General features: G+C 39.1%; 1 protein-coding gene across 1 annotated transcript in view; it reads left to right on the top strand.

Moving 5' to 3' along the window:
• Positions 1 to 24119, top strand: part of LOC105057358 (mitochondrial succinate-fumarate transporter 1) — a 72001-nt gene extending 47882 nt beyond the window's left edge. Inside the window, exons 5-6 of the mRNA XM_073248311.1 lie at positions 23579 to 23767; positions 24048 to 24119. Of these exons, the coding sequence (XP_073104412.1) occupies positions 23579 to 23767; positions 24048 to 24119 (261 nt within the window). The remainder of the gene's footprint in view (positions 1 to 23578; positions 23768 to 24047) is intronic.
• Positions 24120 to 24856: the final 737 nt, after the last annotated feature.

Below are 24856 nucleotides of genomic sequence, written 5' to 3'. Positions count from 1 at the left end.
AGGAGAAGCCATTCAGTCTGCATAATTGCAGGTGCCGGATCCCCAAAAGTTAATCTCCGCGATGGATAAAAATTTTATGATCAAATCGATCATGAAAAAAAATAATAATCAGATCATCGCCATCTATCATATCTTCAAAATATATTTTTTATTTATTTATATTTTTATATATATATTAAAATATTAAAATATAAAAATAAATGATGTATATGGCATATTTCAGAGATATGATAGATAATGACCATTCGATCATAATTTTTTTTATGATCGATTTGATTATAGAAGTAATATCCCCAGCGGCTGCGCAGACAAGGAAATCCTACTCTCTAATTCTTTGTACTCTCACTCTCTCTCGCTGCCGCCCCCTTTGTCCTTGATGGCAGGCGGATGAGAGTCCTCTGCTGCTGGCAGTGGTGTAGGAGGCCGACAAGCCGAGGCAGCGGCAAAAGCAAGGAGGGGGCGGATGGAGTCAATCCCACCATACATGAGGGCAATGTCGGGGCACTGGGGGGATCGTTGAGGCTTGCTGCCTGTAGCCGATCGACGTGATCAAGATGCGGGTGCAGCTGGATCGGTCCGGGAACTATCGAGGGATCCCGCATTGTGGGGCTACAACGGTGCAAATGGAGGGGGTGCGAGCACTTTGGAAGGGCCTCACCCCCTTCGCCACTCACCTCACCCTCAAGTACACCCTCTACATGGGCTCCAACACCATCTTCCAGTCCGCCTTCAAGGATGACTCCACCGATCATCCCTCCAACTGCGATCGCATCCCTCTATGACTTCGGTGCTGGTGTCCACGAGGCCCTCATCATCGTCACCCCCCTCGAGGCAAGCCTTTTCTTCATTTTTCTTTCTTTCTTATGGTCATATCTTCTGTCAAAATGATTCAGTTCTTTAGGGATTTCCTTTATTTCTTGTTTTTCCACTTAATCTTTGCCGCGCTTCTCCATTGATTTTTTTTAGTTCTTTCATTACGTGAGCAGCCTGAGCGGATGATGAGTGATGGTGTAACTTTCTTTCAGACGTCTGCCATCAGGACTCTCGGCTATAGGCCAGAATGAACTCTTTTTGCTGTTGTTACAGTGATTACTATGAACACTTCAGATCAATGCTATATCATAATACAAGTCAAGCTCTCAGGTAATTAATACAACCACTGACTATCATATGAGCTGAGGAGTCCATCTCCATACTGAACTGAGGCATCTCCCAGATCTGACCTATATATAAGCTATTCAGCCGACTTATCTCTTCGACGTGCGCGATGGCTGTCTATCCCAAATAAGATAAGATTTGGCATAACCTGTTGGAATACTATAAAGTTTCATACATGTAGTTCAATTTTTTTTTTAAATATCTATACAGTAAAAATAAATTAAAATTAAAATAATTTTAATTTACACGTATCAGATCAAATCTGAAAATCGTATTATGGATCTTAATACAAATATGTACCCATGATTTGAAATCTGAAACATAAAAACAAACGGTTAGAAAACAAATAGAGATCAGATCTCTATATCTTGGATCCTGCGAATGTTTCGAATTCTGATCGTAGCCGCGCACGTGTCCGGCCTCTATTGATATTCACATGAAGCCGCATGATCGGAGCATCGAGATTATCAGTGTGCTAGCACTTTACAGATCTTGCTCCTCATCCTTGGATCTTGATCTCTTCTTCCAAGTCTTGAAGAAGAAAATCACTGCGTGAATTCTTTCGTACAGATCCGACGGGATCTGAACCATATCACCATAAAGAGAAGAAGAACCCTTCTTCTTCTCTTTTTCTCTCTCTTTTCTCATCTTAGAACTAATCTCCATCAGATCTTGGCATTGGATGAAGGGAAGAAGGGAGGAGGAGGCGTTGGGAAGAATTTTTATGCAAGAAAGAAGAGCTTCTTCATCTTAACGCATGCCATCTCTCCTCCTTTTATTTTTTATTTTTTTTTGCACACCACCCAATATCTGACACTCCAAAACCTTTCTTAACACCCTGGAGATCAAATCCCATTGGATCTAAGCCATTCAAATCAAATCAAAGGGTAGAAAGGGCTTTGAGATAAGGATGTATTTTAAGAAAGAAATCTTTCTCACAATTAGTGCACGTCCCAACATTCTCAAATTTTTTTGCCACACAAAAACAACTTCCATGCTCTAATCAAAGAGATTTCTATCTTATTTTAAATCAAATTCAAATAAAAAAAAAATCTAGATGAAAAAGAGTTTCAGATAAGGCGGGGGCACCCACTTTTGTCGCCCCCTCTCCTTTCATGCGCATGAAGAAAGAAGGATGAGAAAAATAACACCCCACTTCTCTTTTTGGTATGATTTTTGGAGAGAGAGTCTTAAAAAACTTGAGCTCTCTAGATCAGGGTTCATCTAATTTAAGTAGAGCCTCAATCAGATTCAAATCGAGTCCGAAACAAGTCGAATTCGAAAAGGCTGTCAAGCTTGATTCAATCAAGCCTGAAATCTAAATCTAATTTGGATAATTAAATATAATTAATATTAAATTTAATTTAATTTAATCTAATTTAATTTAATTTAAATTAATTAAAACTTAATTTATAATTTAATTAGTTTCAAAAAAATTATAATATTTATAATTAAATCCCGACGCTAACAATTAGCAGCTGCCAAAACTGTAACGCTTACAAATTAGCAGTTTCTAATATTCAAATTATCAACCCAATTGATAATTTAAATATGATCCAAGCTATTGATCAGGTCATGCTCTTTTTATGTGTGACCCCTCAGGTTCTATTCTATCTAGTAGTGAGACATACCGTGATCTCTATCTCAGTATCATCGAAACTCTTTTCGATAGGCTGAAATAATTTCAACTCACCTCAACAAAGATCGTTGATCCGAAAATGATCTTAGTGAGTTCTCACGATCCACCAATGACGTCTAGCAACATATAGTGGCAACACAGTAAAATAGAAAAGTAAATCTCTAGGTGCAGTTATCATATGATATAATCCTTCTATTGAGAGTTCCAACTTAACGGAGGTCATGGAGAACTCATCAAACTCCATCATCAGTCATATACTAGATTGGCTCGATTTGAGTTCATTTGTGAATCTCGTAAAAACTCCTTTTCAATATTTATATTTACTCTGACCAGAGATTTTTCTAAACTCAGTCTTACGAATCGCATAGGACTTCTACTTTTCTATCAAGATTGATAGATTTCATCTAGGTGTATCCTACTCCAAACAGCAAACTTGAACCACATAGCCAACATACACAGCAAGGATCCATATGGCTAGAAACCAAGAAAACGTGCAGTCAAACTATATAGCCTCGCTGTGAATAGCCAATATACTGCAGATCAAAAGATCAGTCACACGACTGCAGCATCGAGAAGGATCACTGACGAGTGAGTAGACATCCAAGTAGTTTTTTGTATTGATCATGCTCAGTGTAAATTATTCTCTAACAACCATCTGAACTCTCACTCCAGTGTCTCTACACCACAGACTCGAGACTCATCTGTCCTAAAGAGAGGTGATCCGTACATCGATCTCGAACAGATTGATCACTGTCCTCCATGACGATCTTTCGATCGAGAGCATTTAGAAATTAACCACTAATGATGTATGTTTCAAATTTTCAACACCTTGAGAATATACAAAATTATTTTTATTAATTTTTAGGATAAATCATGAACACATAAACATGATTGATTATTAAGACTACCCAACAAGTATAAAATATGTCCTAAAGAAAAGTATGTGTCAGCCAAAATTGACTTCTAGGACACATATCCAACAAACTCTTATTTGCACTAAAATCAATCTGCCATATACCTGAGCCCTATCTTCTGGAGATAGGCTTTGGTGTTTAGCTGGCTAAGTAACTTGAGCCTACCACATTCTATGTGGAGTTTACTCTCTTTACCTCCATGTATTTCTACTAGAGGTAATCGCATATATTTGTTCAATGTGCGTGAACTTCTGGTGAGACCTTGCTCCTTAGCAAAGGCTATGGACCATTATCTTTGTAGTATAATGTCATAACATCTAATGGTATAACATCTAGTTTCACAACTATTATAAGAATCAAAATGCATCCTGCACATCTACAGTACATTCAATTTTCATTGGTCGATTATCTAGAACTCTTCTATCATATTGAACCAATATAACTTAAGAATATATGCTGATGTAGACATTCTACTGTCAGCATCAGGGTATCCTCCCACTCTTAGCTCTAACCCTTCTTCAAAGAGAAGAATAATCCCTTAGTGCTTCTCAAGTACTTAGGGACCTTTTTACAACAATCCAATGCTCTCAACCTGGATTCGACTAATATTTGTTCTTAACTATCACAGTAAGATATGGCAAGTCGAGTACATAGCATGACATACACCTATGCCCAAGAAGATAACGGATCCCTCTTGGAGGTTTTAATGCTGAACCCTTTCAGCACCTCTTCTATGTACTTATCTGTGAAAACCAAATATCCTTTTAGGATCTATCTCTATAGACCTTTTATTTCTAAAATATTTGACCTAGATCTTTGAAAAAAAAAATTTATATCTAACCACATCATAACTGATGTCATCATGGGACCCTCCCACTGACCTTCATATAACTACATGATTTCTTATGTCATATCATTGTAGATTTTGAGATCATCCCTATGTTCTCAATCTTTCTTGAGAAATATTTTTTCTGAATCTTTTTGTAAGAATATCAAGTACCTTTTTAAAGGATAGGAGATCCTACTAGATCGACGAGGTGGAGAAAATACTACATATACTGGCTCATCTTAAATAAATTGTATAGATCTTATGATTCGTTATTCTTTAGAGACTTTTTCTTTGAGTTCATCCTCCCACTGTTTTCAAGAAAATAGTATGATTGCTCACAATCACATTGTGAACCACTGAGAAGAGAAAGTAATATCTCAAACACCTTTTGGGATACCAAATAAATGAGTTCTCTCAGACCTATCCTCTAACTTGTCCACCATATCATATCTCATATGGTGCGGTAAAACCAACTTTAAAGGAAATCTAATTTAAATTTTAAAAATAAAATCTTGTTCCTAAAGAAATAATAGTTAAATTAGTGACATTCATGATGGATCGGACCATATCTCATATAGTGCCATCGCTCCTCACAGATACACGATTGAGCTGAGGTGTACAAGGAGAATTCTATCATGAATCTATGTCATTCTCTTTAGATAATTGATAAATTTTTTATTTGGTATTGCATCTTCGATCTAATCGAAGTACCTTTAAAATTTTTTTGATTTATCTTTTCTACTTCATATCTAAATTTTTTGAACCTTTTAAAGTATTTCAGATTTGTATCTCACATACATATATCTATACCATGATTGTTCATTAGTAAAGATGATGAAGTAGTGATAACCTCCTAGTCTGGCTCATCAAATGGGCCATGCACATTGTATGTGTACTAGGATAAGTATCTCTGTGGTCCTATCCCTTTGATCCACAAAGGAAGCTTGATCATTAATCTTCAAAGAGATGATTCACAGACTAGATATGACTTAACAGTCAATGAGCCCAAAGATCTATTTGTTTCAGTCGGCAAATAATTTTTTTTCATACATAACCTAACCAAAAGAACTATTTATATACTTCAGGTTATCTGGTTTGGAATCACTTAGACCCAATGGTATTCACTATTTACTCAAATAATTATTTACAAATGCATCACCATACAAATGATAAAAATTAAATCCAAACGGTAATCATCGAGATTAGGTGCCTACGATCTCAGTGCAACTTTTGCACCATTGCCGACTCAAAAGAGTCATTTCACCTTCCCTCAATCCTCTTCCTTCTTTGGACCTTATATTAAAGTGTATAATATGCACTAGAGTCTAATGAAAAAGAAAAATTGTAGGATCAATTTTGAGCAATTTGACGTACCTTCCAAAGGTATGTAAATATTTCTTTAGATTCTTCAGGTATGTACCTCTGAATTTTTCAAGATCCCTTAGTTACTAGCATATTGATCAATTCAGTTAAGGTGCTATAATATTTATTCATATAATAGTTTCATAAACTATCTATATGAATCAAAAATTACAAGATTAAATCCATTAACAATTTCTTATACATGGTCATGTCGAGCCTTTCAAGCTCTTTAATATCCTCGATCTTCAATCATGGACAAATTGTCCATCTTGCATCTCATGCACTATGCGACTCTGATCATCTCATAACTATTACAGACGAATCAGCATGTCATTGGTAATTTACATGCCCTTATGCATACATTGAATTTTATCAACTATAAAGTCCAATTTACAGCACCTAATCTAATTGTCAATGTCCAACTATTTGTCAAGTATAGCTCGTTGACTATGGATTGGACAAGTTGATGATATTGGGTTAACCTGATCAAGAACAAAGCTTAATTTCTAAAAGCTAAGAACTATTCTTATATTTATGAGCCAGAATATGTAATTTATTTCAATTAAGTAGTAGATATCTAGGATTCGAGTTAGAGTGTTGAAAGTTGAAAGAATTGATCACAGAGAGTAAAGATTTAATTAGATGATTGTACTTGTAATAGTTTATTCTAGAAACTTTAAAAATAAATAAAATACTTCCACTAATTTTTCGAGTCTCTCACACTCCTCGGGTGGAGAAATAAAAATTCTAACGCGATAATAGGTTCTAGTGGGTGCTGCGGTCCTATCAATGTACGGTACCTCACTTAACAGTTATTGATGACACGTATATCAATGTATGGATAACTCTTTATTCAGATATTTCTCCAAGCATATTGCAGCAACTTGGTCTAAGTCCTGTGGCCTCACCTAACAGTTATTGACACATTTCTTAGTTAAGTTTGACCCATCGTTTACCAGCGAGAGCAAAGCCGTTAATGGGTCCCTCACCTAACAGTTATTGGACCCAACCTCATTTTTATCTCAAGACATCTGATGTCAATAGAGTGGTTGTGCCTTCCTGATGCAATCGAACCACTGTAACCAGTCGAGAATGATCAATGTCAGAAAAGGCACCCACATCTCTACAATGGTGGAAGATCAGTAGACTTAATATTCAGTGAGGAGATTTAGGTTTAGGTCTCTTCTAATTAGTCACATACATCTGATGTAATGACTAATCTAGTTTAGGTCAGCACATATCATGTCTGACCAACCTACTCGACATGGGTAAACTCGGGTTAATAAGTAACCTAATACAAAATATAATCTTCCAAAATGGTCAAGTAAGTAAAGATGAGTGGGGGTCTCCCCGTTGCTTTTCTTAGACATCAATAAATTGATCAGATCAGACAATGGAATCAATTAAATAACCATCATCTAGTACTTGCCTTAGACACTAAATTGATTGATTAGAATTAATTAGGTTAACCTATAGACCCGGACATGAACCGCTGAGCCAAATTCGATCTTGACTTGATCAATTCACATCACATGTGAATCAATTTAACCAACTACAACTAAATTTAATTTTGAGCCCCTTTGACTTAATCCTAATCAACTCTTGATTAAGTTCGATCAACTGCTCAAAATCGGAAAGGGTTCTAACCTGATCTAATCAATGACCCTAGTTGTAGTTTAGTCTCTAACCTAATTTGTTCAACCCACACCCGAAAGTCCATGTTTTATGCATTGAAATTTAGATCTTAAATTTGTAATTTCAGATCTTATAATTTCAAATCTTAATTGTTAATTAAGTATATTATGTATATGGGTTTGAGTTTAGATCTTGAAATAATTTCTAATCTAAATCATTTATATTGTATCTCATACAATATCACTGTTTGCAGAATCGAGTCGATTCATCCTAATACACGAATTGACTTATCACAGTGAGTCAGCACACACTGAGACAAACATAAATCTATAGACCTAGCCTGCACAATTGAGTCGACCCATCAGCAAATGAGCTGACCTACCAGGGTCTTGAATCGACTCTAAAAAAATGAGTCAACTCACCAATCACTTGAGTCGACTCAATTGAAAATCGAGTCAACTCCACAGGCATATCAGTCATAGTTCCAAGCTCTCATGCAAACAAAGCCTAGAGTTTTGGATCTAGGATTTTACAAAAATTAAATTTTAGATCGAGTGTCAAACAATATATCACATATAGTATTTTACGATCTAAAATACATAAAAATACATGCATAATCTGATTCAAATTAAAATATGTCACACATATAATTTTCTGTTCACTGTTCATCTTCATGGGAAACATTACAGTTGGCACCCTACACGTCATAAGAGAGAACCCATCGAATGGGTGAGAGAGGGACTTTAATCCCTTCATCATCTTATGATCGAACGGTTATGGTGACTATCCCAATTCAATTACTAAGCTACTAAAAATTTTAATCTAACACATCACATATGCAATCAATTAAAAATCAGATCTAATTATCTTTCATATGTCAAACATATGAACAATAATATTGATTCTATGCATGTTGGAAAAATTTTAGCAAACCATACTAGATCCAAACTACACCTTAATTAAAATTTTCAGATCTAAAATCAATTTTAGATCTAAATAATTCATGATTTATTTCATATCTAAAATGATTTTAGATCTAAAATAATTCTATAATCATATTACAGCATGCATAAAAATTAGATCTAACTTTAATCGATGTTCTACATCATTCTAAGACAACCGTTCAACATAACAGGATTATGCCAGGGCAACCTTATTTCAGAACGACATGGATCATCAAATTAATCTTCAAATCTGATTTCTACAAATTAGATATCAGATCTGAGGAGATTTCATGTTCATATCAGAACCTATGCTCTGATATCACTGTTAGAATACTGTACGGTTTCGTACGTGTAGTTCAAAATTTTTTTAAAATATCTATACAATAAAAATAAATTAAAATTAAAATAATTTTAATTTATACATATCGGATCTGATCTGAAAATTATATTATGGATCTTAATATGAACATGTACCCATGATCTAAAATCTGAAACAAAAAAATAAATGGTTAGAAAACAAACAGAGATCAGATATCTATACCTTGGATCCTACGGATGTCCCGAATTCTGATCATAGCTGTGCATGTGTCCGACCTCTGTTGGTATCTATATGAAGCTGCCTGATCAGAGCATTAAGATCACTGGTATGTCAGTATCTTACAGATCTCGCTCCTCATCCTTGAATCTTGATCTCTTCTTCCAAATCTTGAAAAAGAAAATCACTGTGCGAACTCTTTCGCATAGATCCGACAGGATCTGAACCAGATCACCATGAAGAGAAGAACAATCTTTTTACTTCTCTTCTTCTCTCTCTTTTATCATCTTAAAATTGATCTTCATCAGATCTTGGCGTTGGATGAAGGAAAGAAGGGAGGAGGAGGCGTTAGGAAGAATTTTTATGCAAGAAAGAAGAGCTTCTTCATCTTAGCGCATGCCATCTCTCCTCCTTTTATTTATTTATTTTTTTTGCACACCACCCAATATCTCATGCCCCAAAACCTTTCTTAATACCCTATAGATCAAATCCCATTTGATCTAAGCCGTTCAAATCAAATCAAAGGGTAGAAAGGGCTTTGAGATAAGGATGTATTTTAAGAAAGAAATCTTTCTTATAATTAGCGCACGTACCAACTTTCTCAAATTTTTTTATCACATGAAAAAAACTTTTATACCCTAATCAAAGATATTTTTATTCTATTTTAAATCAAATTTAAATAAAAAAAATTTGGATGAAAAAGAGTTCCAAATAAGGCGGGGTGCCCACTTTTGTCGCCCCCTCTCCTTTCATGCGCGTGAAGAAAGAAGGAAATAACACCCCACTTCTTCTTTTGGTGTGATTTCTAGAGAGAGAGTCTTAGAGAACTTGAGCTCTCTAAGTCAGGGTTCATCTAGTTCACGTAGAGCCTCAATCGAGTTCAAATCGAGTCCAAAACGAGCCGAATTCGAAAAGATTGTCAAACTTGATTCAATCAAGCCTGAAATCCAAATCTGATTTGGATAATTGAACTCAATTAATATTAAATTAAATTAAATATAATTTAATTTAATTTAATTTAAATTAATTAAAATTTAATATATAATTTAATCAGTCTAAAAAAAAATTACAATACTTGCAATTAAGTTCCTGCGCTAACAATTAGCAGCTGCCAAAACTGTAATGTTTATAAATTAGCAGTTTTTAATATTCAAACTACCAGTCCAACTGATAATTCAAATATGATCCAAGCTATTGATCAGATCATGCTCCTTTTATGTGTGATCCCTTAGGTTCTATTCTGTTTGGTAGTAAAATATATCGTGATCTCTATCTCAGTATCATCGAAACTCTTTTTGATGGGCTGAAACGATTTCAACTCACCTCAACAAAGATCATTGATCCGAAAATGATCTTAGTGAGCTCTCACGATCTACCAGTGACATCTAACAACATATAGTGATAATCTAGTAGAACAAAAAAGTGAACCCCTAGGTGCAGTTATCGTATGATCCAATCCTTCTATCAAGAGTCCCGATTTGACGGAGGTCATGAAGAACTCGTCAAACCCCATCGTCAATCATATACTAGATTAGCTCGACTCGAGTTCATTTGTAAATTCTGTAGAAATTTTTTTTCAGTATTCACACTTACTCTGATCAGAGATTTTTCTGAACTCAGTCTTATGAATCGCATAGGACTTCTCTTTTTCTATCAAGGTCGATAGATTCTATCTAAGTGTATCCTACTCCAAACAGCGAATCTGAACCTATATAGCCAACATACACAGTAAAAATCCATATGGCTAGGGATCAAGAGAACATGCGTTCAAACTATATAGCCTCACTGCGAATAGCCAATATACCGTAGGTCAAAAGATCAGTCACACGGCTGCAGCATCGAGAAAGACCACTGACGAGTGAGTAGACATCCAAGTGGTTTCTCATATTGGTCACGCTCAGTGTAAGTTATTCTCTATCAATCACCTGCACTCTCATCCCAGTGTCTCTACACCACAGACTCGAAACTCATCTATCCTAAAGGGAGGTGATCCATACACCGATCTCGAATGGATTAATCACTGTCCTCCGTGACGATCCTTCAATCGAGAGTATTTAGAAATTAACCACTAATGATATATGTCTCAAATTCTCAACATCTTGAGAATATATAAAATCATCTTTGTTAATTTCTAGGATAAATCATGGACACATAAACATGATTGATTATTAAGACTGCCCAACAAGTACAAAATATGTCCTAGAGAAAAGTATGTGTCAACCAAGATTGACTTCTAGGGCACACATCCGACATAACCATCTCTCTTGATCTTGCGGGAGCGTTTAAGGACTGAATTATCTTATCCAGTTAGGCATGTCCAATGACCCCACAATCTCGGGATCATGCAATCTTACAGCTAACAACCCAGCTGTTCGACATTCTTTTCTATATAAATAATCAGAGTCTCGAGGATCTAGATAAGTTCAATCAAACCCCTCTCAGAGAATCTGTTGCTGTTTTTTTATTTTTTTATTTTTCTAACTTGAATATCGAAGGATCCTCATCAGAGCTACAACCTTTGGTTTGGAACTTATTTTGCAGGTGACTCTATCGCCAACACCACCGTGCGAGGTTTTCAGATGTCCATCTTCTGACTCCAATCGATTTAAGCAGCAATAAATAGAGGAAGGGCCTATATTCATATTTATGACTCCAAGACAGACATCTTTCTGGCTTTCTAATGCCACCGACTCTCGACAGATGGCCAGTCAGGCTAACAATCAAGTTCAGCCATTGGCATCAAAAATTCCTCCACCGGTTCAATCAATCCTACCATCGCCAGTCACGATCGATCAATTCGATCAGCTCTTCCAACAAGTTCAACATCTGATGACTACAGTTCAAGCGGTTTAAACCCTTCTCGTACCCTTTAAGACGGCATTACAGCCCCCTCGGGCTGTCCCTGCACCCCCTACAGTAGTGCGTCATGTGGTTCCCTCAATGGTGCCGTCTGTGTCTTCTGCAATGGTGCCCCCACAGAATCTTGTTTTGTCTGCGGCTTCGCAGCCACCACCTCAATCAGAACCGCAGATGTCTCCTCAAAGTTCAGAGAGAAAATTAACTCATCAAAGTCACCTTAGGGCCCAACAGTCGGTCAGGCGACGATCTCCAAGTCCACAGTCGGGTCATGACTCGACCCTCATATGCCGATCTCCTCTGCGCTTCGAGATTGGTACTGTCCACGAAGTTAACTTTGAAAAATAGTTATAAGAACTCGGCCAGTAGTTGGGCTAGAAAATTGAAAAGGTCCTCAATAATAATGGCACTTCGACGCTGCCCTACGAAGGGTATAATAGCCAGCCATCCTTCATCTCGAGGATTATATAGGAACCACTCTCTCTACACTTCAAACTACATTAGCTGGAGGTTTATGATGGGACCACCGATGTCCCATCGATCATGTGGAGATCTTCAAGGCAACCATACTTCTTCAAGAAGTGTCAGATGTAATCCTTTGTCGAGTGTTCTCTCTAACTCTTAAAGGGGCTGCTCGATAGTAATAGTCGAGTTTGAGACCGATGTCTATCCATTCATTTGAAGACTTATGCCGATCTTTTATCGATCATTTCATCAATAGCCGACGATAGCAGAAGCGGTCTGACTACCTTCATACCATCAAGCAAAAGGAAGATGAGTCAATCCGCTCTTTTATGAACAGATTCAACATGATGACCCTAGAGATCCAAAATCTGGACTAGTCAACCACAATGGCCGCAATGATGAGTGGTCTTTTGAAGAATGACTTGAAAAAATTGTTAGTTAAGACTTATCCTCGAAATCTTCCGTATATGCTTGTCTGTGGAAAGAAGTACGTCCGAATGGAAGAGGTCTTTGCCGATGATACTCCTACCGATTCAGCCATGGCGGGATCCAGCAAGGAGTGTCATCCAAAATGAGAGGGGAAAAGATATTAGCGCTCCCGATCTCCACCCCTGAGACGGAATAATGGGGGTCAAAATCATCGATCCTGCAGTCCTCTGGGAAGGATTCGATAACCATCACCTCCTCAATTATACAATAGCTACATGTCCCTGAATGTTCCTCAGAGAGAGGTATTATTACAAATGGGGCCTAAATTGCCTGAGCCTCGACTGATGAGAACAAAGTCGGAATGCTGTCGAGATCTGAATAGATACTGTTTTTATCATCGTGACCATAGTCACAATACTGAAGACTACCACTAGCTTCATGATGAGATCAAGAGGCTTGTTAAGCAGGGATGGTTGAATTATTTTGTTCGAAGAGTGGCCCCTCAATGTCGAGTTCTAAGAGTTCAGTAGTTGCTCCCTCTGCCTCAATAGCATCTCTCTCAAACTCAGCCGCAACAAGCACCAGCGTGGTAGGAACAATAGTAGGTCGGAGGGTAAATGGCAGTAGAAAAGCGACCCATCCAAGGAGAAATCTACATAATTACTGAGGGAACATCTGGAATTCAAGCTGAATGGTGAAAATCAGCCCACATCTAAATGAGGTAACTAAATGCTGACTAATTAATTTTTGGTAAAAAAATACGGATCTTGTCTCCTGATGATCAACTTTGATCTAGTGACCTGATGATGCGGCGAGCCAAAGTTTCACAGCCTATCGAGCAGGTGCTAGAAAGAAGGGTATTGCCCAACCGAGTGGATGAAGTGACACGCCCAGATGCTTGTAGGCTGAAGCAGCCCGACGGGACTTCAATATCAAGGCCATGGAACTTAGCGAATCTCCACATATATCATCAATGATGTAACTATTTTTTATAAAAATAAAATTTGCAGGGCCATCAATTTGTAATTGGTACCCAAGTTCTCCAAGAGTTGCTTCCTTTTACTTAAGATCCTGAATTATAACTACGGTTAACTAATGTGAGGGCTAACTTACCAGACCCTCGAGAAGACCTCAATGACTCTGAGGCAGGACTAACTTATCAAACTCCAACAAAGCTCGAGTCATGCAAGAAGCGGAGGGAGACCCTTAGGAAACATCCAGAGGGCTAACTTACCATACTCTCAAGAAGATCTCGATGTCTCTGAGGCGGGGATAACTTACCAGACCCCAGCAAAGCCCGAGTTGTGCAAGAAGTGGAGGGAGATCCTTAAGGAACCTTCGGAGGGCTAACTTACCAGATCTTCGAAGAAAACCTCGATGACTCTGAGGTGAGGCTAACTTATCAGATCCCAGCAAAGTTTGAGTCACACAAGAAGTAGAGAGAGACCCTTAGGAAACCTCTAGAGGGCTAATTTATCAGACTCTCAAGAAGACCTCGACGACTTCAAGGTGGGGCTAACTTACCAAACCCCAACAAAGCTTGAGTCGCATGAAAAGCAGAGGGAGACCCTTAGAAAATCTTTGAAGGGCTAATTTACCAGACTCTCGAAGAAGACCTCGACGACTCTGAGGTGGAGCTAATTTACCAGACCCCAACAAAGCCTGAGTCACACAAGAAGCGGAGGAAGATCCTTAGAGAACCTCCGGAGGGATAACTAATCAAACCTTCAAAATATCATCGAGAGTGCAAGATGCTGTAAGCACAAGCTCGCCACTGACACACACTGTCTCTCGCACGAAGACGAAAAGTACTAGATGCTGTAGGCACAAGATCGCCACAGACGCAGATGCCACTTGTGAGGGATAACTAATCAGACTCTCAGAATACTGCTGAGAGTACAAGATGCCGTAGGCACAAGCTTGCCGCTGGCACATACTGCTTCTTGTGTGAAGATGAGAAGTGCTAGATACCATAGGCATAAGATCACCGTAGGCACACAGCATCACTCATGAGGGATAACTAATTTGATCCTTAGAATATCATCAAGAGTGCAAGATGTCATAGGCACAAGCTCGTCACTGATACACACTGCCTCTTGCACGAAGATGAGAAGTGTTAGATGCCGTAGGCACAAGATCGCCGTAGGCACACAACGTCACTCATGAGAGATAACTAATTAGACCCTCAGAATACCATCGAAAGTGCAAGATGCTATAGGTACAAGCTCGTTGCTGGCACATACTGCCTCTCACGTGAAGACGAGAAGTGTTAGATGCCATAGATATAAGATCATCGCAGGCACACAACATCATTCGTAAGGGATAACTAATCAAACCCTCAGAACGCCACTAAAGAGTCCTAAATGCTATAGCCACAAACTCACTGCCGGCACACACAACCTCTTCAGAAGAAAAATAAAAAGATGGACAATATACGGCTAAAGATATTATCTCAACAAGTACTCCTTCCACCTGAGGTACTCTCTTAGACTCAGGAGTAGGGGGTAGTATTGAGATAATTATTACGATGCTTCAGATTCATGAATAATTGGATTATATTCAAGTTACATTTAAGGTGTTCTAAACTACTTTACATATGTTCACTTCAATCGAAGATGTCCTAAGTATATCTATGCTAAAGCTGAGCAACTTAAAACCTTACTTATGCTGAGCTGAGCGCTGAGCATTTTTTCATGCTGATCTGAGCACCTATTTGTGTTGTTCTCTACGAGCCGAGCAAAATTCACAGTCTACAGATACAAATTTAAAGTTGAAATTGAAGCAACGACTTTCAGAATAGAATATTCTTTTTTATTCATTAAAATCTTTAAAAAGAAAAAATCAGTGCTCCAAGCACTTTACAAAGAAAAAGCTGGTGTTTCAAATACTTTGGGGGACGGTTGCTCCAGGCACCATCTTATAAATAAGAGAAGAAAATGAGGAAGGTAAAAGAAAAAACAAGAGGATAGTAAAAGAAGAGAAGGATAGTAGAAGATGAAGAGGAGATGAGGAGGGACGTCTCGCTGTAATCGACAGAACATCAGATCGATCAGGTGAGCTAGTTCGATCTTCATCTATCGAGGACTTCACCTTCTCAACATTCAGATAAGCTGATTTAATCTTCATTCATCAAGGTCTCCACCTCTTCGTCGGGATTGTCAGCCTGTATACTGTGAAGTTTTAGATATGGCATTATCCTCAATAAACGGGCCTTATAATCATCGAAGTCCTAGTTAAAGGCAACGGCAGCAATGTCGAGCAATTTTCTCTGAAATATCATAGAATCTCAGAACTCCACAATGCAGCACTCCGAACTGTAGATGGGACGTGCTCAAGCTGATGGCGAAGATTGGTCATGGGAGGCAAAGGAGGTGGTGCCCCATGAGAAATAGATGCACCAGTCCTTCTAGCTCTCTCCCTTTCACAAGCTAAATACTTCCTGTGGGCATCCCTTGCAATGGCATTCCGCTCTCTTATCCAACTCTTAATTAATTCTAAAGGGATGTAGATTCGAAGGCGATGATAAGGTAGCAGACGGAGAAGGAGACTTCTTGCCACAGAAAGAGTGGAGATCCCTTGCTCTCTAGCTTCCTATTTATAAGCGCTAACAGCAAGACCAATTACCAATCGGTGCTTCCCAGGAGGTAATGACCAAACGGTTAATGACGCACCTTCTCCAAAGTGGAAATAAATTCTTACGATGCTTTGCAAAACAAAAAATGCCCACATGGCGCATTTTCATACACCCTGTGTCATCTCCCAGACGTGGCCTTATCAGGTGAGCCATCGACCGCTATTCTCCATAATCTTTCATATTTAAGGGAGTAGATCAAGGTTATCATTTACTTAAATTGCCTCATATCGGCATAAGTAAGTTCACGAAGCAGAAGTATGACAAAAAGACTCTACTCATTTTATTGCTTTCGAAATTCTTTTACAATGACCTTAAAACATGAAAAAAAAGAAATATAGAAATTACAGTGCGGTGCCTGGAGCTGAGGTGCCGGCTGTTGAGACATCCGCTGCAGCGGGTTCCAGATTTTATCCAAAAAATTCAAATCCAGATTCAGATATTTGACAGCAACTCGGATTCGGATAGACTGTCTTCTGACATATAGGCAGTGACGGAATACTTAGCTCTTGCTTCCTTATATTCTTCTAAGGCCTGAAAGTCCTCCACAGCTTTAGAAGCAGCCTCGGCTGTTTGCTTCTCTGCCGCCCCTAGTTGGGCCTTCAGCTCTTTTATTTCTTTTTGCAAGCAAGAGTTCTCCTCGTAAGCGGCTGCGTTTCTCTTCGCTTGAGCTTCAAACTCCACTGCCTTGCCCAGTAGTCGAGAATTCTCCTTAACAACTTTTCTCAATATTGCCTCGATATCTTCGGCTCTCCTCTTGACAGCGTCGACTTTCATGGAGACTTTTCTGACTTCCCTCTCGGCCTTCTCTTTCGCTCTTCTGAGCATCTCAGCTTCGAGTCTGGACTTCTTCACCTCTTTGGCCAATTCACAGGAGCTTTCAATATATCCATTCAAGTAATGGGTAAGCTGGCAAGTGAAGAAAAACTCATAAGTAATAAATGAGTATATAGTAAATACTAAATGAGAAAGCTTCAATATATCCGGATGAGACAATCCATGGCTCCTCTCCTCATCTCCCTTTGAGGAACGCTCAGCAACTTGTTCGCATTAATAGAGAGGAGCAGTTCGGAGAGTAACTTGCTCGCCAGTATGGAATTTCTTAGCACAGTGGCCTCAAGCTTCAGTCCGACTGGTGCAATTCTAGACATGCCGACCACCTCCGCTAGTGCCTCATCTGAGGAGGATCCGACAACAGGTGAAGCTGGTCGGGTCGGTGAGCTGAGAGGAGCAGGTAGACTCAGAATCACCTCCTCCAGACCTTGGTTTGCACGGCTCACCCAAAAGCTTACAATAGCTGAAGTAGTAGGCAAGCTGCTTTTCACCTAGATAATCTCATGGCCTTCTGGATGAGAAGATTTAGACTCCTTAGTCTCCAAAGTCAGTTGCACGGGATCCTGATTCTGGCCTGATGGCTCTGCCCAGTGGTAGGCTTGGCACCTCTTTTCCATAGGATTTTTCTCTTTTTCTTTAGTGGGCTTGAGCTCTTCCCAATATCCAGCTCTGCAATCATGACGATCAAATTGTAAGATGAATAGAACCAAAAGATTTAAGACCAAAACAGCTGACTCGCATATCTTGATGAGCGACTTGACTGATAGCGATATTAAACAGTGCCTGAGCCGACAGTAGGTCTTTCAATTTCGAAATCCTGAGGCTCTATAGAGCTGCCATCTCCTGTTCCAGACTCTTGTTTATCTAAGATTCCTTTAGCACAGCCTCTCGAGGTTCGCCCCAGGAAGAAAAATTTTAGTCTTCGCCTGATGTCTATGAGATAAAGAGAAACCTCAGCTTCCAATCGTGCATGGTAGAGGGCATATCCAAAAATATCAGGCAGAAGCCATCATTCTTCTTTCGTGAAGTGGAGAGGAAGCCTCAGTCTAGATCGAAAACACTCCTCATAGAAGTCCATGCATCCTGAAGGTGGACAGTAGACCCAACCATCCGATCCTGGGACTTCGAGTTAAAATGCGGAAGGTATTTGATATTGTTCATGCAGCACGATTATGTCCTACTCCGTCAACTCTGATCTAAGGCCCAGCAGCGTAAAGTCAAGCTCTATGGTGGCCATCTCTCTCTCTCGTATAGGAAAGCCATAAAAAGATGAAGAAGAGAAGAACTCGCAGTGAAAGGAAAAAAATCAGAACTTAGCAAGGTCTGTATTTAGTTCTGTCTAGGGATTTTAAATAACCTCAGACCTTAATGGAACATCCAAAAGCGGCCTCCCATCGATGCATTAATTGCAAGAGACGTGCATTGACAGAAGACTGGCATACGCGTGATACGTGGAGACTGCGAATCAGATTTCATAGTTACAGTCAGGGGCCGAGCATACATTAAAAATTAAAAAAAAAATTATTCATCAAAAGAAAAAGAATACATCTGTTCCTGCAGAGACTCTAGTACAAGACCATGGGCCTCGGATCACAAAGAATAAAAGAAGAAAAGTGCATGAATCACTCCTTAGGGGGATTGTTGGGGCGGTCATCTGCGGGATGGTATTCCTCGATGCTAATGATACCTTCAGTCTGGATGGCTGTGTCGATCTTGTCCACTTTATCTGAAAAATAGAACATTATTATAAACCTCGATCAGCTATCCGACGACACCACTTGTAAATTTTTATCCAGACAATCAATTTGAAAATGCTTGACGAAGTCAGGAGGAAGATGCACCTAGGTTATGGACTTACACTTCTCGAAGCCTATGAAAAATGCCACTTTGCAAGCTTGGGCTATGATCTTAGCTCCTTCTTTCTTCAGCCATTTTTTTCTACTTTTAGCACATTTGAGTAAAATCCTCTGATCTATAAATTTGCCCCAGAGAAGCTTATAATTTATCTTTCTCTCTTTCAACCTCTTCTTTAGGTGCTCCACCTCTGATTCAGTCTCCTGGACTCCCAAGAACAGCTCAGGGGAGATCTGAACTCCCTTGAAAGTAGAATGCCTGTCCCATCGAAGTGCTCTCTCTCCTCGACTTGTCCCTTCGGAGAGTCTGGCCCTCTTGGGCAGACCACTATTGAGGCTCCTTTGAGGATGAGTTTTAGAATTCAGAGAACTCTTCTCGCTTCAAGTGTCCTTCTCAAATGCTCTAGGTCATCATGATTCTGGCGACAGTCTCTTTCAGCTTCAGACCTCTGTTCTTCAAGGGTTTTAATCCTCTCCTCGATGTCTTCAACCTTCTTGTTGGTCCTAGACTTCTGTTATTCAAGAGCCTCAATCCATCTTTTAGCCTGCCGTAATTCTTTGTTCCAATGGAGAATCAACTCCTGAATCTCCTCTGTAAGGTTGAGTTCCTTGGCCAGCTCAGTATTATCACTCTCTAGATATTCTAATCGATACTTCAGCAAATCGATCTCCTCTTTCTCCATCGCCAAAACATCGAGGTTGGAACAAACGAAGCTTACCAGACATTGACCCACATGTGCAAGAGATCTCAAGGCATCGACAAACCGTTTCTCTCTCTTTTGTTTGTTGAGAAATAACCTTTCGACTGGCGGTAGGAGGTTCCTCAAGTATTGCACCACATATTGGAGGAACTCTCCTATGGATGGAGCATAAGGCGTCGGATCTAAGAGTTCTGTATGAGCAGTGGATGCAAGAAAGTGTCCAACAGAAGTCGTCATCTTCGGAGATCCCCTAATCTCCATCGTCTTGGTCCGATCCTTCTCCGAATTGTTGACCGTCTCTTCCATCTGTACTTTATCAGTTGGATCTTTTTCAGAGCATTCCTCAACGCTCATCTCTGGTGCCATCTCCTTTGGTGCCCCACCAGCTGAGACATCCTCTAGAAAACCTTGCGTAACAGCTTCTAATGGTTGGGCCGTGGGTTCAATAATAGGAACAGCATGTTCTTCTCTGACCATGGATCCCGTTTTAGCAATCAAAACCACAACCTACCTCCTACGAGCTAGAATTTGTTCAAGTTTCTTCACGCACTGTGGATCCATCTTGCTTCAAAGAGTCGTGACGGACAATCAGCATAAAAAGATCTGTGGCTATCCGTGCTTTCAAAGAGCAAATTTAAAGGAGAAAGAAAATGAAAAGCCACCGCAAAATGATTAAAACCTCGAAGAGACCATCATCTGAGTGGTCTCATCAGTTATGCCTATCTACATTAGTCGCATTAGACTGACGTCACCCACCTTAAATACAACAGAAGCAAGCATGAAGGCAAAAGCATGGCATTAGATCCGAGGTACTTTCTGGAGTACTCTTTTCGTTTGATCCTCAGACTCAGGAGTAGGGGGAGTATTACAGTGATTATTGTGAGCATTTCGGATCAACGCTATATCATAATATATATCAAGCTCTCAGATCATTAATACTATGTTGACTGTCATATGAGTTGAGGAGTCCATCTCCATGCTGAGTTGAGGCATCCCCAAGGTCTAACCTATATATGAGCTGTTCAGTCGATTTATCTCTTCGATATGCGCGATAGCTGTCTATCCCGAATAAAATAAAATTTGGCGTAATCATCTTCTCTGATCTCGCAGGAGTGTTTAAAGGCTGAATTATCTCACCTAGTTTGGTATGTCCAATGGCCTGGCAATCTCGAGATCATGCAATCTCACAGCTAACAACCTAGCTGTTCGACATTCTTCTATATAAACAATCAGAGCCCTGAGGATCTAGGTAAATTCAATCAAATCTCTCTCAGAGAATCCGTTGCTGCTTCTTTGTTCTCTATTTTTCTGACTTGAGCATCGAAGGATCGTTGCCGGAGCCATAACCTCCAGTTTGGGACTTGTTTTGCAGGTAACTCCAGCGCTAGCACCACTGCGTGAGGTTTTCAGGTGTCCGTCTTTCGACTCCGACCGATTTAAGCAGCAACAACTGTCATTCTGTCGCACAACTTGTGGAATAGGATCGCAGTAGATGGAATAAGATTCTCCAGTTTTGTTGCAACTCTGACTTGAAATCTGCAAACAAATCTAGACCCCATTTTCCTCATGAGTTTTGAGTTTATATTGCTTAGACACTTTCATGGCATTACCGTAAAAATCTTCAGGCCACGAATTAATCTGCTAAGTGTGAAGGCTCCGATATCTTTGCATATCAGCTGATGTTGCAATTTAGAATAGTTTGATGGATATGATATAGGTTCTTATCGATGCATACGCCAATGGTAGACCATGGTTTTTAGGTAGCATATTTTTGTGATGTGGTGCTTCTTACCATGTTTTACAGCAGACTTGCATTGTAGATGCACCACCGCCATGGAGAAAAGTCACATTCCATCTAATCGCATCAGTTGATCCTGGATCTCCCATGGAGTTGTCCGGTGATTGGACAAATCATATAGTTCAAAATATCTGGTTTTAGAGTTTATTTATGGACTGTCTAGGATGAGTAATCATGACTATCCATCTCAATCATGTTTAAAGAGTTCCAGTGTAACACATCTTTGGCATCGTGCATCATGATTTACGTTTTCGAAAGAGTCTTGATTTGCATGTTTGTTCTATATACGCAAGAATAAATGCTGTTGGACCGGCATTGGTAAAATTAAAGGTGCTGACAAGAACGTGCTGGCTATGCTTGGAACTGGTCATTTTATTCTTTCACATTCCGTGGGAACTATGGGAACTTTGCAATCAACAGTCGTACTATGTTTCAAATTTCAGGGGACTTCTATTCAATCTTACCTTCAAAAAGGCCTTCTTTTGTTGGACTCAGATATCCAATGATTGGACGTGCTAGAAAGAAATAACTGCAAAAATTTTTAATATGATTTCTTTTTATCATAATTTTACCACAATATTTATTGTTCGACCAATGGCTATGAATGAGATTATAAACTTAAGAGGATAATCTTCTGTTGTTGATGTGTTGTTGTTTAAAGATGTTAGGGTAGAATTAAGAAGTCGCTGAACTATTAGGTGATGCATTTCAATAATTGAATTGATAAAATGAGGAAAACTCTCTTGCTTATCGAGAAAGCAGGATAGGGTATGGTCGTGCTGCCTCATTCATCTTTTAAGATTGTCAATGTGGTCATGGACCAAGAATTGTTCTGGCTGAGGTTCAAAATCATAAGCTTCTCTGAATGAAGAAATCTAGGGTTTACAACAGAAATCGATTCATTTTTCTAGTATATGAAGAGGGTACGAAACTCTGTATTAGGCAAGCTTGTTGAAGGTGGAGGTCGTAGAAATTGTATTTTCTTCAGGAAGGGGTATCAACCATTGTAGGCAAAAAATATTAATCTGAGAACAAGCCTCGTTGTTGGAGTGGTAAATATGATATTGCGCTTTTAAAAAAAAAAAAAAAATGTTATAAGTGTTCTTTGCATTTAACTCTTTTCCTGGAGATGATTTTCTTTGACTTCTGTTTACCAGAGCAATTTTAATTCAATAACATTGTCAATCCTGGAAAATGAGTGAAGGTCCATGTGGAAGGGCATCACAGTGTGAAAGTTATAGTGCATGGAAGGACTTTTCCAAGAGATAATTGTTTATATTTTCCCCTTCTTTTGATGCAGCATAGCAGTTGAAGGTGCCTTTTCTATCTCAAATTGTGTAGGTCATTTCAGGAATTGGGTCTAAATTATTATCGCCCTTGGGAACGAGGAAGTTCATGGTTTTGAATGAGAAAAATGACGCCTTCTTTTAGCCATTGCTGTCGTAACAAGGGAGGTGCTTTGAACCGAAGTGAAACAGGTCCCACTCTTTTCTTGACAGGGAAGGAAAAATGTATCACTACATAGAATTTATTTATCATTAGAAGACAGATCAAACTGAAATAATAATTTGAAAGACAATTTGGTTTAAGCCAGATGGAATGGCTGGAACAGGGACATCGTAAAATAAATGCAAATGAAAAAAGAGGGTAAGGAGTGACAAGTAGATAAAAATTCCTCTTGTACGTTCTAGGATTGGGGAAAGCAGGTGGAATATGTAGATCTATTTCACATTAAGGATCAGTTTTTGTGAGTACGAGAATTAAGCAGTTCCAAAAGGCATGTGTTTCTACTGGGATTACAACTTGGACTGGTTGGGTCCAGTTAAGGACTGACCTAACACGATGCAGACACGAGTTCTCCCAATCTAACCAGAACTCAGACTAGGATTTGTTCTACCAAAGCAACATCATCTTCAGCTCAGTTTGGCTTGGATCAGCCTGGTGCTAGTTGGTTTGGACTTATTGGGTTAGGGTGGATTATGTAGGTAATTTAAGATTATGGCCCAAAGCAGATCAGGTGGCGAGGTCAAATACAAAGGCATGATCCATGCAATTAGAACAATATTTGCCGAAGGGGGACTGCTTGCTCTTTGGAAGGGGTTGCTTCCTAGGCTTATGAGGATTCCACCTGGGCAGGCTATAATGTGGGCTGTGGCTGATCAAGTGACCGGACTCTATGAAAGAGTATATACCTGCAGAGTGCTTACTTATGAAATCTTTTTATAATCCTGCTTCATCAGAATTCAAGAATAAAAAGATTTTTTTCTCTCATCCTTTTCCTTTCAAAAGCCTTGCTGGGCTTGCCCTCTTAATCAGAGATAGGGTGTAGGCCGAGAATTAATAGTTACATATGTTATTTAAGCAAACTTGTCGAGTCTTCTCGTTGCCAAGACAACTGCTCATAGATGTAGCTGGAATCTACCAGATATTGCTTGGCTTCCGGCATCTGTTTATATTCTGACAGCATTTGCGGCTTGCATTTAATCAATGCAGCTGCACCACCACAATAACTAGAATTCTTTGCTCCATGCTGTAGAATTCCTTTAATAAGATCTCTATGTGCTGATATATATTCACTGCTATAGACATGTATTCAATAAATAACGATGATAACATTTTTTTTTTTTTTTGGTGAGCTACACACTTTTTTTTTCTGTCGAATAAGCTCGTCAATAAGTGTTAAATAGCTCTACTGTGACTGTTGAATCAGTAAGCTACGCCCATTTTTTTCACCTTGTGAATCAGCACGTTTACCGTCATAGCATGTCATATCTGCTGCAGCCATTAGGATAGATTTTTATGTGCATTATTGCTTGAAGTTTACATGATACTTTATCTTACCAATATTCACTTGATCATGCTCGTCTTATTGGGTTGTGCCCTAGCTTGTATAATTTGTTGTAAAAGTAATCGTAAGGACTGGACATTGAAGTGTCTAGTAAATGCAGGCAATAATGGATTGTTCTTGGGAGTCTCTCCTCGCAATTCATAAAACTTGTGTGCTAAACTGGAGGTTGATGAGCGTGAACTGAAATCAAAACTAGCTTTGATTTTAGATTCGTCACCAGGGAAACCGAGTCTGATGACGGGTGTAGATGACGTTATTAATGTTTAGCTCGTATAAAGGTGGTGGGTCATTGCTTGGTGCTTTCTCACTCTTGTAACAGCGTGAGACACGGTTCTCTGTATTGCCCGGTTGCATGAACATTTTAAAATTTGGGCAGAGTTCTTACTTCAGATATTGATTTTAATCAAAGTGGACAAAATAACAAT

The sequence above is a fragment of the Elaeis guineensis genome, chromosome 14, assembly GCF_000442705.2.
Source record: "Elaeis guineensis isolate ETL-2024a chromosome 14, EG11, whole genome shotgun sequence".
Classification (NCBI taxonomy): domain Eukaryota; kingdom Viridiplantae; phylum Streptophyta; class Magnoliopsida; order Arecales; family Arecaceae; genus Elaeis; species Elaeis guineensis.
This window is presented reverse-complemented; position numbering and strand designations above follow the sequence as displayed.